The sequence below is a fragment of the Nyctereutes procyonoides genome, unplaced genomic scaffold (genome assembly GCF_905146905.1).
Source record: "Nyctereutes procyonoides isolate TBG_1078 unplaced genomic scaffold, NYPRO_anot_genome, whole genome shotgun sequence".
NCBI lineage: Eukaryota > Metazoa > Chordata > Mammalia > Carnivora > Canidae > Nyctereutes > Nyctereutes procyonoides.
This window is the reverse complement of record NW_026575040.1, coordinates 4,473,204-4,490,823: the sequence shown is the minus strand read 5'-3', so window position 1 is coordinate 4,490,823 and position 17,620 is coordinate 4,473,204. Positions and strand designations below refer to the sequence as shown.

Here is a 17,620-nt window from a genome sequence, read left to right as displayed (position 1 = left end):
ATTGTAGATATTTATTACATATTGTAGATCTTTATCTACATATTGTAGATATTTATTACATATCGTAGATCTTTACAAGGGGCCACTGGGTGGCTTAGTCTGTTAAGTGCCTGCCTTTGGCATGGGTCACGATCTCAGGGTTCCTGCACAGCAGTGAGTCTGCTTCTCCCTCACCTTCTTCCTCTGCCCCTCCTATCCTCTCATGTTCTCTCTCTCTCTCTCAAATAAATAAATCTTTAAAAAAAGAACTTTACTTTCTTTTTTTAACTAAAATATTGTACGTTGCTCAGTAAATTGCCTTTTTTTTTCACTCAATGATGTTTAATAGATAACCTTCCATGTCAGTGCATACAGATCTTTTTTTTTCCTGTTTTTTTTTTATTGTTGCATAATATTCTAAGTATGGATATGGCATAGTTTATAGGCAGTCCCTCATTGGAAAAATGTGGTTATCTTTACTTTATTGCTTTTCCAAATAATGTGCATGTGAAATTTCTTATTCTTCCCCTTCTACACTTAACATATTTCTGCAGAATAGGTTTCTGAAAGTGGAATTTCTAGATCCTGTCTTAGATCATGTGCATTTTTAATTTTGATCAGTTCTGCCAAATTACTCTTTAAAAGTTGCATTTCACTAACATGGAATATTTCCCCTCCTTTGTCCCTGTATATAATAAATTTTTAAGATTTTAGCCATCATGGTAGATAAAAAACACATTGTAATTAAGGAGATTGAATATTTTCTTGTTTTTCAGCCAATTGTATTAGAATTCATAAATTATCCATGTGTTGGATTGTTTTTTATGGACTTGTATGTTTGCCTATTTACTGTTTAGTGTAGATATTGCAACTATTTCTGTACAGAAGTTTTTTACATTTAATGGCTTTTGGGTTTCTATTCTGAAGGCATTACAAAGCAAGATTCTGTAAAATTTGGATCATCAGCAGCTCACAGATTAAGTTAGAAATGTACTATAAGAATGAGGCCAGGGTGCCTGAGTGGCTCAGTTGGTTGAGGGTCTGCTTTGGGCTCAGGTCATGATCCTTGGGTCCTGGGATCAAGCCCAGTATCCAGCTCCCTACTCAACAGGATAGTCACCTTCTGCTTCTCCCTCTGCCCCTCCCCCCACTCGTGTTTTCTCTTGCTTGCTCTCTTTTTCAAATAAATAACTTCTTAAAAATAAGTAAATAAATAAAAATAAGGCCATTCTTTTTTTTAAGTTTTTTTTTAAATTCCAGTATAGTTAACATCGTGTTATATTAGTTCCAGGTGTACAATATAGTGATTCAGTACTTTGAATACATCACTTGGTACTCATCCCAAGTGCCCTCCTTAATCTCTATCACCTATTTAACCCATCCCCTCTGCTCACCTTCCCTCTGATAACCATCAGTTTGTTCTCTGTAGCTGAGTCTGTTTCTTGGTTTTGCCTTTCTCCCTTTTTATTCTTTTTGCTCATTTGTTTCTTAAATTCCACATATGAGTGAAGTCATACGGTGTCCTTCTCTGACCTATTTTGCTTACTTTACCATAGTACTCTAGCTCCATTCATGTCACTGCAAATGGCAAGATTTCGTTTTTGTTTTTGTTTTATGAACCCATTTATGTGTAGGAAAACTGTTTTTTTTTTTTTTTTTTTTTTTTTTTTGCTGTTTGATCTTAGGCTCCCCTTTTATATTATGAATCCCATTCATTTAATATTGAGCTGTCTCCTGAAATATGAAGGTTGTGTCTTGAGAATTTCCAAAAAATAGTTGCCTCCCCCCAATACTAATCATAGGAATGTCATTCAAATAACTTAATTCTTCCAGGAGATTCTCTTTTAAATGTGGGCATCTGCATACATGTGTGCATCTAGAATTGTAATTCTTCACTTTGGCTATGTAATGGAATTGCCAGGGAGCTTTCAAAAAATGCTAATGCCCAGGTTCTTCCCTCCGCTTTATCCCCTGGTGTATTTGCTGTGGGATGTGGCCTGTAGGTTGGTTTTTTAAGAATGCCTCAGACGATTCTAATATGCTACCAAAGTTGAGAACCACTTGATTAAAGAATGGAGGATGATAGTGCATTGATACTAAGGCCTCAGCTCGGGCAATTGGCCTATTCACACCCACTTTTTAAAACAGAACTTTGTAAATAGTTTCAAACCATACACTGCTAGGGCACCTGGGTGACTCAGTCGGTTAAATGTCTGCCTTTGGCTCAAGGTCCTAGAATCAAACCCTGCATTGGGCTTTCCACTCAGCAAGGAGTCTGTTTCTCCCTCTCCTTCTGTTCTTCCTCTCCCTCTGTTCTCCCTCTGTGCTCTCTTTCTCTCTCAAATAAAGTGTTTTTTTTTTTTTTAAACACATACTGCTGCTATAACCTTAGAATGTAATTTTCTTCAAATTACTACAGTATTACACTGCTATATTCATATTGGAGTTCTATACATATACTTTTCTTTTTCACAGCTCTCATAGTTGGAAACTAGAGCAGTAGTTCCTAATTCTGGCTGCATATTACTATCATCTGGGGGAAATTTAGGTAAAAACTTTGGGTGGGGGCGCCTGGCTAAGTTTCTGACTTGTGATTTCGCCTCAGGTGGTGATCATATAGGGTAGTGCCGTTGAGCCAGATTTTGGGCTCCACACTCGGCGAAGAGTCAGCTTGAGATTCTCTTTCTCCCTCTCCCTCTGTCTTTCCCCCAACATGTGTGCGCTCTCTCTCTCTTAAAAATAAATACATTCTTGGGGATCCCTGGGTGGCTCAGTGGTTTGGCGCCTGCCTTTGGCCCAGGGCATGATCCTGGAGTCCCAGGATCGAGTCCCACGTCGGGCTCCCATCATGGAACCTGCTTCTCCCTCCTCCTGTCTCTCTCTCTCTCTCTCTGTCTGTCTGTAATGAATAAATAAATCTTTAAAAAAATATTAACAAGATACATTCTTAAAAAAAAAACAACAAAAAACCTTGGGTGAGAAATTCACATACCTATGTCCCACTCAAGACAATTGAATCAGAATTGCTGTGGCAAAGTCCAGTTTTTTTTTTTTTCTTAAGATTTTATTTATTCGTGAGAGACCGAGAGAGAGAGAGAGGCAGAGACATAGGCAGAGAGAGAAGCAGGCTCCATGCAGGGAGCCTGATGTGGGACTTGATCCCGGGACTCCAGGATCATGCCCTAGACTGAAGGCAGACACTTAACCACTGAGCCACCCAGGCGTCCCTAAGTATTGATATTTTTTAAATTCCTCAGAAGATTTTAATATGTAGCCCAAGTGAGAGACCATTGTTTTAGAGTTTACAGCTAGAGAATAGATTGTTTTATTGCCCTAAAAGTTAAATGTGTTGCTGTGAGTACTCATTTTCTAATTATTGATTTTGCTCCTTTTTATTTTTTTATTTTTTAAGATTTTATCTATTTATTCATGAGAGGCAGAGACATAGGCAGAGAGAGAAGTAGGCTCCCCATGGGGAGCCCAATGCAGGACTCGATGCCAGCATCACGACCTGAGCCAAAGGCAGATGCCTAACCATTGAGCCACCCAGGTGCCCTGCACATTAACTATTTAAATCTTTTTGTTTGTATCTTCAAAAAATGAGGACTGCCAGTAAGAATAGGATGAAGAGTTATTTCAACCGAGAGATTGAATTGTCTTTCTACTCAATTAATCAAGAATTTTGGTAACACGCATAGGTGATTTTTCTCTCTTTTGATCAGACCAGCCTAAAGCCATTAAGTCAAAATCTTTAAGGGTGGTGCTACAACATACATTTTTATAGAATTTTCCTAGTATTCAAATCCTATTAATCTGTTTCATTGGAAGTCAAATGATTTACTCTCTCAACCTCATCTGTAAAATGTAAATAATACCTAACTTGTAATAAGTATTGATGTGAAGATTAAATGAAATACAATGTATATAAAATCCCAGGCACTGAATAATTTCATGTCTGTGTTCTTCTGTTTAGCATCATTTAACATTTATTGTACTTCTTAAAAACTGTTTTATTTTTTTAAAGATTTTATTTATTTATTTGAGAAAGAAAGCACAAGCAGGAGGAATGGCAGAGGCAGAGAAAGAAGCAGGGAGCCCCATGCAGGGTTGGATCCCAGAGCCTTGAGATCATGACCTGAGCCGGAGGCAGTTGCTTAAGTGACTGAGCCACCCAGGCTCCTCAACACTTACTGTACTTTAAACAGAACTTTATTATAAATGCTCCAGTGTAGATTAAATTACTTTTATAACTTAATGTTTTAAATTTATATAAAATTTATACTTTTGGGTGTACAATTTCATGAATTTTGATCGGGGCCTGGAGTTGTGGATCTGCTACCACAGTCAACATATGGAGCAGTTCCATAATGGCCCTCTTAATAATTCCCTCCTCCTACCCCATTTATTCAAGACCTCCTCCACCCATAATTCCTGGCAACCAGAGATTTATACACTATCCCTGTAGTTTTGCTTTTTCCATGGTGTCCTATAAATGGAATCATATAATATGTAGCCTCTTGAATCTGGCTTCTTTCACTTAGAATTTGCATTTGAGATTCATATTGTTGTATGTATCAGTTTTTTCTGTTGCTGAGTAGTATTCCATTGTGGATGTACCACAGTTTGTCCACTCCCCAGTTGTGGAATATTTGGGCTGTTTCCAGATTTTGCCAGGTACGAATAAAGCTGTTATAAACTTAGTTATTTAGATTTTTGACTGAAGATAAGTTTTTAGGGCAACTTCCTAATAGTGAGATTTGAGGCTTGTAGTAAGTATGTGTTTAACCTTCTAAGAAACTGCCATTTTTTCCCCCTGTGGGCTGTATTACTATGCATTCTCACCAACAGTGTATGAAAGTTCCAGTTACATCACATACTCTGCAGCCCTGGGGGGATTGTCTGATAGATTCCCTTTCCCCCCCACACACATTCTAGTAAGCTTGTTAGTGGTAACATTGTGGCTTCAATTCTTTCTTCAAATAACTAAGAATGTTGAGCCTCTTTTCTTGTTCTTTTTCATGTCTCTGTGTAGATTTTGTTTGCTGAAGTGTCCAAAGCTTTTGCCTGTTTTTAAAATTGGGTTTTTGTTTTCTTACTGGGTTTCAAGAGACTCTAAAAATATGTAATCTAAATACAAGTCCTTTGTAAGATATGATTTGCATATGTTTTCTGCCATTCTCTGGCTCTTCATTTCTTTTTTTAAAGATTTTATTTATTTATTCATGAGACAGAGAGAGGCAGAGGCATAGACAGAGGGAGAAGCAGACTCCCTTCTGGGAGCCGGATGCAGGACTTGATCCTAGGACCCTGGTGTCATGCCCTGAGCCAAAGGCAGATACTCATCCACTGAGCCACCCAGGTGTCCTTCTTTCCATTTTCTTAAGTGTCCTTTTCATTTTGGTGAATTCCAATTTGTCAGTTTTTCTTATGACTTGTGCTTTTGTTATCTAAGAACTCTTTGCCCAAACCGAGGCCGCATATATTTTCCCCTAGAAGTTTTATGGTCCTGTGTTTTACATTTAGGTCTGATCCATTATTAATTTTGTGTAAAGTTCAAGGTTTAGGGTAAAGTTGACTTAAAAAAATATATATATAGATATCTTGATTATTCTAGCAGTGTTTTTAGAAAAAGCTGTCAGTGTCTCTCCCTCCACCCCCGAATTGTAGCACCTTTGTAAAAAGTCACTTTGGCATATTTGTGTGGATCTATTTCTGGCTTTTATTTCTTTGATTGGTATTCTTTGCCAGCCCTGTAGCTTTATAGTATATTTTGATAATAACATTTTATTTGTTTTTCATGTTTTTATTTTAATTTCAATTAGTTAATATGCAGTTTAACGTTAGTTTAGAATCTGGTGATTCATCACTTCCATACAACACCCAGTGCTCATCACAAGTCCACTCCCTAATACCCACCACCCATTTAACCTATCCCCCCACCCATCTCCCCTCCAGCAACCCTCAGTTTTTTCTCTGCAGTTGAGTCGGTTTTCTGCTTTGCCCCCCTACACTGTCCATTTGTTTCTTAAATTCCATATATGAATGAAATCATTGGTATTTGTCTTTTCTCTACTTAGCATAATACTCTCTAGCTCTGTGGAGGTAGTTGCAAATGGTAAGATTTCAATCCTTTTTATGGTTGAATAATGTTTGTATGTGTGTGTATCTGTACACATGCTATGTTTCTTTATCCATTCATCAGTCATTGGACATTTGGGTTCTTTGTGTAATTTGGCTATTGTTAATAATGCTGCAATATATCCCTTCGAATCATTATTTTTGTATCCTTTAGGTAAAGTACCTAGTAGTAGAATTGCTGGATCTTAGGGGTAATTTTCCTTTTAATTTTCTTTTTTAAAGATTTTATTTATTCATTTATTTATTTATTTACGAGCAGAGTGAGTGAGTGAGAACACAGTGGGGGGGAGTGGGGAAGATCAGAGGGAGAAGGAGAAGTAGGCTCCCCTTGATGCGGGACTTGATCCCAGGACTGTAGGATTACAACCTGAGCTGAAGACAGATAACCTAACCAACTGAGCTACCCACGCACCCTACTTTTAACTTTCTGAGGAACCTCCATATTATTTTTCAGGGTGGCTGTACCAGTTTGTATTCCCATAAACACCACAAGAGGGTTCCCCTTTCTCTGCATCCTTGTCAACACCTGTTGTTTCCTGTGTTATTAATTTTAGCCATTCTGACCATTATGAGGGGATACCTTATTGTAGTTTTGATTTGTATTTACCTGATGATGAGTGATGTGGAGCATCTTTTCCTGTGTCTCTTAACCATCTGTGCTTCTTTTGAAAAATATCAATTCATGTCTTCTGTCCATTTTTTAAAAAAATTTTTATTTATTTATGATAGAGAGAGAGAGGCAGAGACACAGGCAGAGGGAGAAGGAGGCTCCATGCACTGGGAGCCCGACGTGGGATTCGATCCCGGGTCTCCGGGATCGTGCCCTGGGCCAAAGGCAGGCGCTAAACTGCTGCGCCACCCAAGGATCCCATTCTGTCCATTTTTTATTGGATTATTTGTTTTTTGAGTATTGAGTTTGATAAGCATTTTATAGATTTTTGGATACTAACCCTTTATCAGATATGTCATTTGCAAATAGCTTTTCCCAATCTGTAGGTTGTTTTTTAGTTTTGTTGATTGTTTCCTTTGCTGTGTAGAAGCTTTTTATCTTGATGAAGTCCCAGTGGTTCATTTTTGCTTTTATTTCCCTTGCCTTAGGAGACATATCTAGTAAGAACTTGCTGTGACTGATGTCAAAAGGTTGCTGCCTGTGTTCTCCTCCAGGATTTTGATGTTTTCTTAATCTCATGTTTAGGTTTTTTGCCCATTTTGAATTTACTTTTCTGTATGATCTAAGAAGGTGGTTCAGTTTCATTCTTCTGTATATTGCTCTCCAGTTTTCTCAACATCATTTGTTGAAGAAACTATCTTTTTTTCCATTTGATATTCTTTCTTGATTTATTGAAGATTAGATGACCATATAGTTGTGGATCCATTTCTGAATTTTCTATTCTGTTCCATTGATTTGTTTGTTTTTGTACCAGTACCATACTATCTTGATCCATTTGGTGTTCTTTTCAAAATTATTTTGGTCATGCTAGTTTCCTTGCTATCCCGTATAAGCTTTAGAATCATTTTGTTGATACCTACTGGGATTTTGATTGGTATTGAATTGAATCTATAGATCAATTTGAGAAGAAATGATATTTTAATTATATTGAGTCTCCCAAGCCCGGAAAGATAGTGTACCTATCCATGTATCTAGGTCTTCTTTTTATTTCCTTCATCAGTATTTTGCAGTTTTCAGCATACAGATACTTTACATATGTTAATAAATTTATACTTAAATATGGCAAATTTTGGTGCTGTTGTAAATGATTCTTCAAAATTTTAAATTTCTAGTTATTCCTTGGTTGTCCTAGGGATTATAATATAGATATTTTAACTCTTCACATTATACTTAGAGTTCATATTCTACCATTCCAAGGAAACCCACAGAAGCCTCACACCTGTATGGTTTGCTTCTCTCCCAGTCCCTTTATATTGTAGTTGTCATATGTCACTTCCTATACATTTTAACCATTTCTCCCACCATTGCATGTTATAATTTTTAATTTCAGCATTTTAATGTATTTTCAAGGACATAAGAGGAGAGAAAAATAGTCCGTAATACTTACCATTTACCCTTTCTCTTGCTCTTTCCCCCCCAAATTCCAAGTTCCCTTCTGGAATTATTTCCTTTGCACCTAAAGAACTTCTTTTTAGCGTTTCATTTAGAGCAGGCCTGCTGGCAATGTTTTCTCTTGTCTGAGAATATCTTTGTCATCATTCCTAAACTATACTTTCACTGAGTATAGGATTCTAGGCTGACAGCTTTTGGTATTACCCCACAGGGCCCTGAGAGATTGTTTCTTTTTTTAAAAAAGTTTTTTTATTATTAAATTTGGATAATTTTTAATTGATATGTCTTCAGGTTCAATGACCTCTCTGTAATCTCCTTTCTGCTATTGAGCCTACCAGTAAACTTTGTTTTCAGTTCTAAAATTTGCATTTAGGGACACCTGGGTTGCTCAATAGTTGATCATCTCCCTTTGGCTCAGGGCATGATCCCTGTTGGGGGATCAAGTCCAGCATCAGGCTCCCTGGGCGTGGGGGTGGGGGGGGTAGTCTGTTTCTCTCTGTCTGTGTCTCTGCCTCTCTCTCTCTCTCTCTCTCTCATGAATAAATAAATAAAATCTGCTGCCCAGTAAAATAAAATCTAAAAAAATAAAAAAATAATAAATAAATAAATGCCAAATAAAATCTTAAAAAAATATAAAATAGGGGCACCTGGGTGACTCAGCAGTTGAGCTTCTGCCTTTGTCTCAGGTCATGATCCCGGTGTCCTGGGATCGAGTTCTACATTTGGCTCCCCACAGGGAGCCTGCTTCTCCCTCTGTGTCTCTGCCTCTCTCTCTGTATCTCTAATGAATAAATAAATAAAATGTTAAAAAAATAAAAATAAAATTTCCATTTGACTCTTTTTTGTAATTTGTTTCTTTCCTAAGAATTTGTTTCATCCACCTTAAGGTGTCCATTTTCACCTAATGGATCATGTTTTTAATAGTTGCCTTAAAAGTCTTTGATATTTTAATATCTGAGTCACCTTGGGGTCAGCATCTATTAATTGTCTTCTCCTTTGAAAATTGGTCAGATTTTTGTTGTTCTTGTGTGTTGATTTTTGTATTCTATCCTGGACATTTTGAATATTGTGTTCTGAGTTTCTGCATCCTTTAAATCCTTTAGAGAGGTGAGGATTTTTTGTTTGAATCCTTTAGAGAGGTGAGGATTTTTTGTTTGAGTAAACAAGTCAATTCAGTTAGGTTATAACTGCATATTTTTTCTCACTTTATATAGAGAGTAGTTCCATTATCTGTTCAGTTTTCAAAGCCTTTGCTGTGTTGAGTTGCCCTTCCATCCCCACTTAGGTTGATCTAGGATTTGGGCAGTCATTTATATTATAATTCTATTCTAAAAGCCTCTCCTATACTTTAGCTGCATTCCAAATGGGCATAGCTTGAAGGTGCAAACCCAGGACTTGGTTCATACGCAGGATTAGGGGTCTACTTCTCCATCTTTATCTTTTTAGTGAATTACCTTACCCTCTCTGAGTCTCAGAGAGGGTACTTCATTCTTTTACCCAGAAGCGTGGTGCTCTCTAGGTTTTAGTTTCTTACCTGCCTGTGTGCCTTGAGGTGAAGTGGCAAGAGAAAAAAGAAAAGAATAGGGATTCCCCCCAACTTTTTTTTCACAGCAGGGCCCCTCTTCCTGATTCTTCTATTCAGAGCAATAGATTTTCTCTTGTCCTCCTGCAGCAGTGTAGTTTCATGGCTGTGGCTGGCCTCAGGGCAGTACCTAGAGAAACAGGAGAGAAAAAAAAAGTATTTTCCCTACATTGTTAGGAGCCTTTAGCCATAATTCTCTAGCAAAAAAAGATGCTCTCCTCTCAGTATTAGCTGCTCATGCCTGCTACAACAGTTTCCCCATTTGACCCACTTGTGAGTCAAAGCCAGGAAATAAAAGATAAAAAGATATTCAGCACCACCTTATTTGTTGTTCTTCACTTCCCTCCCCAATCTGCCTGCTGTTATTTAATTTTAAGAATATTTTGTTAAGTAATCAGTGGGAGAGAGCCACTGCAGTGAGCTTATTACTCTACTCCATCTTGGCCAGCACCAGAAGTCAGATCGTTTTGTTTTTAAATAAATTAACATTATTGATGTATAACTATATTACTAAATATACCCATTTTTAAGTGTATAGTTTGTTTTGGAAACTGTTTTCTCTCATATAACCATCACTTTCAAGAAATAGAAATAGAACATTCTCAGAAAGCTCCCTTGTGTCTCTTAGTTTTCTGCCATCCCCTCCTCATCCTGTCCTGATTATACCCTTTGGTGGAGGATGTAAAGGATATTTAGACATGACTAGTAGTTAAATGAGAGCTTTAATATTCCCTTAGGTTCTACTACGTGGAATAATTGAAAAAATATTAGATCCAGATTGTCTTACGCTAAAATTCACAAGTATTCCCCTTAATTAACTGGATAATATTGGGTAACTTTTAGAACTTCCAAAGAGTCTAGTTATGGTTTTCTCATACTTAAAATGGCAGGTAAGTAGTTTACCTTACAGAAAGCTTTGAGAATTAAATGGGAAATCTAAAGTACCTTGTACAGGGCCTGGCATACAAGTAGATTCACATTATGTGTTATTCCCCCATTACCTTTCCTTATATGCAGCACACATAAATGACCTGAGCCAGCTACACTGAAATAGTGACCCAAATATAGTTATTTAGTTAGTATGTGAAATATCTCCTGCCCAATAACATAGACTCTAGCAAAATATAGATATTTGAGCATTATTTTTTTTTAAATTTTTATTTATTTATGATAGTCACAGAGAGAGAGAGAGGGAGAGAGAGAGAGAGAGAGAGAGAGAGAGAGAGAGAGAGAGAGAGAGAGAGGCAGAGAGGCAGAGACATGGGCAGAGGAAGAAGCAGGCTCCATGCACCAGGAGCCCGATGTGGGATTCGATCCCGGGTCTCCAGGATTGCGCCCTGGGCCAAAGGCAGGCGCCAAACCGCTGCACCACACAGGGATCCCCGATATTTGAGCATTATTATGTCACTGTGGTTTACGAATTTTTTTTCAAACTTTTGAGCATGTACTTTTGATATAATATGTACATCAGGTACATACACCTACCAACACAGGAATTTTTGAAGGATGAGCTAAAAAATAGAAAAAGTGTTGTGTTTTCTTCACCTGGGAGACTGCTGGTCTAATTTATTTTCTGAATCCCTTGGGTCATGAACATATTTGAGGACACCCTACCCCAGACCTGTTAAGTAGAACTATGAGAGTGGAACTAGTAATCTGTGCTTTAACTGAACTTTCCATAATAATTTTTGGTAAACGAGTAATGGGTTTGGGAACTTCTGGATAGCACCAATTTTTGATACTGGAAAAGACACTAGAGTACAGCAACATCAAAGGGCATTAGAGGGCATTTGTCCTCTTCTCCCTCTTTTCTCTTTGTAAACTTGAGACTCAACTCCTGAAACATTTTTCCCCAAGCACTCTGTCTAGCAGCAGAGAACAGTGTATTTGAGTGCCACACAATTCTCATAGGTACTACTGAACTTCATTCTACCAATTGATAGGCTTATTGCCTTTATTTTACATATGACTAAACCTAAATGAATAACTCTTTTCAATTGCAGGCAAGTCTTATTGTGAAAACCTGTTTCCAAACAGAGTTGGATAGGGTTGGGTGGGTTGGGGTGTGAATAAATTGTTGAATCACATTTCTGAGAAAAAGCTAGACAAAACAGTGTCTGTATAGTCTGTATAGATAAATATAAAATAAGATCAGTTAATAGGGTTGGGTGGTTTTTTCCTCCTACATACTAACTCTTGTTAAGTGGTGGTGTTTGTTGAATGCTATGTTAAAGGAGGATTCTTAATGGAGTCTGGGCCCAAGAAGCAAAGAGTACCTAAATAGATTAGCAAAATGTACCTAGAGTGGTCAAATGAGAGTTACCATATCTACATCTTTGGATTTGGGGGTGGAGGGCGTTGAATGTATGTGAATTTTTCTGTGACAAATGGTATTTTTGAGAATACTTGATAGAGATTTCTTCCATGACATTATTTATATACAAGATTACTTTTTTAGTTAAGTCACTTGGTAACTAATACTTTAACTATGGTGACACAAAAGTAGTTTTATGCAGAGATCCTTTTTGAAATGTTATTTGATGTAATAAAATTATACATGACCTATAAATTAAGATTCAGGTTTGAGTTCTACCTCTGACATTGTAACTCACATTTTAAGTTAAAATTCTGTACCCAGATAGTAACCTGATTAATTGGGAAATGGAAATAGATATTAGTGAAAATAAACGACAGCATTAAACAGTAAGGCAGTACATTTGGATTTTTTTTTTTGATGCTGTTAGCTTGTCCCTCTAGAAATGAAACAGCAACCTCAGATTATGCTTTCTAAATTATTACCCAGTACAGATATTTTGTGTTTTCACTAAATATCTCTGATGGACCTTCTGACTTATAAATATGGCTTAGACTCATTTGAACTATTTCGTTTAATCTCTTTTTGACTTATTTTGAATTCTGCTTTGGAATCCTATAGAAGCCTAACAAATTAGTATGGCAAACTATTTTTAAATCATCTTACATCTTACAGCTAAATTTTGTATTTTCTTTGTAGAATAAAGAAATATCTTAGGAAAGGAAATTTGGGTGGGATGAAATTAAATTCAACCTAAAAATTCACAAAGTGTCCATGAAGTACTGTTACCTTAAAGTAACTTTTTCTCCCCCCTTCTTTAGAATCCAGCAACTATCACAAGAATACTCCTTAGCCACTTCAATTGGGATAAAGAGAAGCTAATGGAAAGGTAAGGAACTATATTGTCAGCTTTGTACTTAGAAGTAACACAGAAAGCCTGTTTAACTGAATTTACAAGAAGCAAATAAGGAATTGATTTATATACCAGTATGGGAAAAAAACCAATGTGCATTTTGTATGTGCTTTAATTTCTTGTATTCCTCATCTGTAAATTCTGCAATAATCTTAGTGTTAAGGGAATTTAGGCTTAATGTTCCTTTTGTGTTTTGGAGCTAAGGTGGGGACTCTCCTTCAGTATCTTCAAAATTGAATCTTCTTGAATACTGAGAACTAAAAGTGGATTTTGAAAAAGTGTTCAAGGGGCACTTGGCTGGCTCAGTTGGTAGAGAATGCAGCTCTTAATCTCAGGGTCCTGAGTTCAAGTCCCAGGTTGGGCATGGAGCCTACTTAAAATAAGATAAAATACATTTTAAAAAGTGCTTGAAAAAAAAAGTGCTTGATACAGTCTTCAAACATAGGAATAATATCTTCCATTAGTTAAATAAAGATTTCTTACCCACAACCTTAAATCTATGTTGGGCATATTAATGACATTTATTCAATAAAAATAAAGAAGTTGCTCAGGGTATCCTGATAATCAAAGCAGCTGTTTGGACAGGTTATCTGGTTTCAGGCAAGATTATATTCCATTGAGATTATTTATTTTTTCTCCCTGAAGGCCTTTCTAGTTCTGAAAGGGAAGAAATTACAGGACTAAAGGAGGACAATATTAAAGCCATTCTTAATTTTTTTTTCCTTAGATTGGAAATTAGGAATATTTGGTTTTATTTTGTTTTTGTTTTAGAATTTATTTATTTATTCATGAGAGACACACACAGAGGCAGAGACATAGGCAGAGGGAAAAGCAGGCTCCCTACAGGGAGCCTGATGTGGTACTTGATCACACCCTGGGCCGAAGGGAGGAGCTCAACTGCTGAGCCACCCTGGTGACCCAGGAATACTTGTTAAGGTGGTAGGGTGACTGCCTATATTTATTCTATCAGCCATTCTTTAGTCTAAAATTAGCAATCTTTATTAAAATCAAGAGTTAACACTAGTTGTTGGGAATTGAAACCCAAATATTAATGAGAAAATAAATGGAAAATACTTCCCATTTGATTTTAAACTTGAAAGAACTTTGCAAAACAGATACTAAATAATACCAAGAACATTGCTCATTTTCTCACACCTTGCACCCCAACTACAATTTAATAGTAACAAGTAATAATCAATTATTGGGCCCATTGTGCCACGATTATTTCATCTTATCCTCCTTATAGCTTCTTGGAGTTAGGAACTATCATCCCCACCTAACTGATACGGAAACTAAGGCTTAGGGCTTATCTCAGTTTTGTAACACAAGAAGTTAGCACTCAAACTCAGGTTTGTTGGACTCCCAAGCTTATGTTCTGAAGCATATGTAGTTTTCCTAGGGTTTATGAAGAATAAAATACTGCTAAGTGTGATCGCCCCCACCACCACCTGTGTTCTGAAGTCAGTGGTATTTCTTAATTTTGGTAACATTTATTTTCTGGCTTATTTTGTGACACTTATATTAGGAAAAGGAGTTTTATTTATATCTGATATTTTGTAGTGAGCTAGACTGAACAGTTTGTGTTAATAATATTTCTCCAAAGACATTCTGAATTTTCTCATGTAACACTGTTGACACTGCTGAAAGCATTTTTCAGTTAAATACTGTACTTAAATGTGGTAAGTATGAATTAAAAAGTAGGCAGCTCCTTGGAAACTTCTCTGTGTGTGTATGTGTGTGTGTGAATTTTTCAGTGTCTTTTTTGTAATTTCAATTTTTTATATATTCTGAAATATATTATTGGGTGCCGTTTAAATCTTTAGTGTTTTTGAAATCAATATGCAATATCTTTTTGTCTCATTTAATGAGTTGCACATTATATTCTGTGTTTGATATTAACACTGCCAGACTTTATGCTTCCTAATATGTTTAGATTTAATTACTGCCATTGTAAGTTGGGCCCTGTATTTATAATGTTGGCTATTTAGTTATTTTGTTGGTTTGATCAAGTTTTTGTTTTTTCCCCCCTAATAATTTCAGTTATATGTTTTATTTCAGTTTTTCTTTTTTTAAATTTTTTTTTTATTTTTTAATTTATTTATGATAGTCACAGAGAGAGAGAGAGAGAGAGAGGCAGAGACATAGGCAGAGGGAGAAGCAGGCTCCCCGATGTGGGACTTGATCCTGGGTCTCCAGGATCGCGCCCTGGGCCAAAGGCAGACGCCAAACCGCTGCGCCACCCAGGGATCCCTATTTCAGTTTTTCTAGTGGTTACCTTCACAAGCATTTTTACTAGTATATATTTAACTTTTTGTTTTTCTTTTGGTTGGTCTCTTGCATTTCACTGTTTTCTCCAAATTTACCTTTTTCTCTCCACAGATTATATCTTTAGTCATTTAAATCATTTCATATGTACTAGGTTTTTAAGGGCTCTAAGAGAAATCCTTAATGTTTTTGAAATTTTGAGTAGCTTTTGAAAGTATATCCAGTTGGGCCCTTTAAGTCTGAAGACCAATATTTTTGGTTTGGGGAATTCACTCACTTGGTTTCGTTTTTCACCCATTCTACTATTTAGCCATCTTGAATTGTTTAGTTCAACAGTATCCGTTTTATTTATTTTAATAACTTGATTCTTGTTTTGTGGATGCTCTTTTTATCTTACTTCTGTTGGCACATAAGTCTTCTTACACTAATGTGTTTTCTTCTAGACTGTTTATCAGTAAGCAGAGAGGATTTAAAATATGTATTGGTATTTGGTACCTTTCAGAGTATGTTATTTTCAAATTGGTCAAATTTAGGCTATGATGAATTCTAGTGAAAACCTATTTGCATTCTATTTTTATACTTTGAGATAACTCTTACTATCTAAAAATGATTGTAACTAAACAGTGACAGTACAAATGTAGAATATGGCTTAGGAGATACAGGGGATTAAAGCAAGAGAAGAAAACTCACATAACATGTCAACCAATGCAGAAAAAGCATCTGACAAAATTCAACACTTATTCATGAGATAAAAACTCTCAAATATGGAATATGGGGACATCTGGATGGCTCAGCAGTTGAGCATCTGCCTTTGGCTCAGGGCGTGATCCCAGAGGTCCTAGGATCCAGTCCTTCATCGGGCTCTCCGCAGGGAGCCTGCTTCTACCTCTGCCTATGTCTCTGCCTCTCTCTGTGTGTGTCTCTCATGAATAAATAAATAAATTTTTAAAAAAATGGAAAAAAAAAGGAGGTACAGGGGAATTTGCAGGCTTAGTATCTTTATAAGAGAAAGAGAAAAAGGTAAAAAGCAAAGCCTTTGAAATAGGAACTTAGAAAAACACAAAGGAAAACACACACACACACACACACACAAATCCTCCAAACAGTAGAATAGGTATTTAAGATAAAAGCAACATAAATGAAATAGAGAACAAAAATACATGAAACAAAAAACATCTTTGAAAAGGATTGTTTTAAAGGGAAATATTAAGAAAATGAGTAACAAGCCACAGACGTGGAGAAAATATTTGCAGAAGACATCTGATAAAGACTGACTGTAATCCAAAATACACAAAGAACTCCTAAAACTCACTAGTAAAGAAAAAAATCCAGTGGGCAAAAATCTGAGTAGACACTGCATTAAAGAAGATATGCAGGTGTTAAATAAATATATGAAGAGAAACTCAACATCATATATTATTAGGGCATTGCTAAGTAAAATGAGATACCACTGCATATCTATTAGAATGGGTAAAGTCACAAACACTGACGCTACTAGGTACTGATAAGGATGCAGAGCAACAAAAACTCTCATTGCTGGTGGGAATGCAAAATGGCATAGGTGCTTTGCTTACAGTTTGACAGTTTTTTACAGAACTACACATGCTCTTACATAGGATCCATCAGTCATACTTTTTGGTATTTGCCCAAATGAGTTGAAAGCTTGCATCCACAGAAAAACCTGAACATGAATATTCATAGCAATTTTATTCATAATTGCTAAAGCTTGGGAAGCAATCAAGATGTCCTTCAGTTGGTGGGTGGATGAATAAACTGGTATATCCAGACACTCGAATATTATTTAGTGGTAAAAAGAAATGAGCTATGAAGTCATGAAAAGATATGGAGAAACCTTAAATGCATATTTCTAAGTGAAAGAAGCCAAACTGAAAAGGCCACATACTGTATGGATTCAACTATATGACATTTTGGAAAAGGCAGAACTACAGAGGCTATGCATTCAGGAAAAGTGCCCAAATCACAGTGTCAAGCTATTTTAGTAAACGTGCCTTTGAGGTTGCCAATGGGCACAGACCTTACAGCTCATAACATCAATATTGGGTATGTGACTGACATCTCTATCTCAACTAGTATTTCTGCTGTTTTGGCCTCTGAAAGCTGGGTGTATCCTTATCCCTTTGACAGAATGAATTCTTCATCCGATCTTCTTCAAGTACTGTACTTTTCATAAACTATAGGTCACCCTGCTTCTGCTGGGCCTGAATCCTTTCAGCAGGAGAGACTGAGAAATTGAGTTGTCCTTTTTTCCCTTTCTTTTATGGCAAGACTTTTTTATTTAGAATTTTTTAATTTTACTTTTGTAATATAGTTGACGTACAACGTTATATTAATTTCAGGTGTACAACA

The 17,620-nt window shown here is 36.5% G+C and overlaps 1 protein-coding gene across 1 annotated transcript in view; it reads left to right on the top strand.

The window, feature by feature from the left end:
• ARIH1 (ariadne RBR E3 ubiquitin protein ligase 1) overlaps positions 1-17,620 on the top strand; it is a 114,565-nt gene that overhangs the window by 39,173 nt on the left and 57,772 nt on the right. Inside the window, exon 2 of the mRNA XM_055320213.1 lies at positions 12,897-12,964. Coding sequence (XP_055176188.1) covers positions 12,897-12,964 — 68 coding nt within the window. The remainder of the gene's footprint in view (positions 1-12,896; positions 12,965-17,620) is intronic.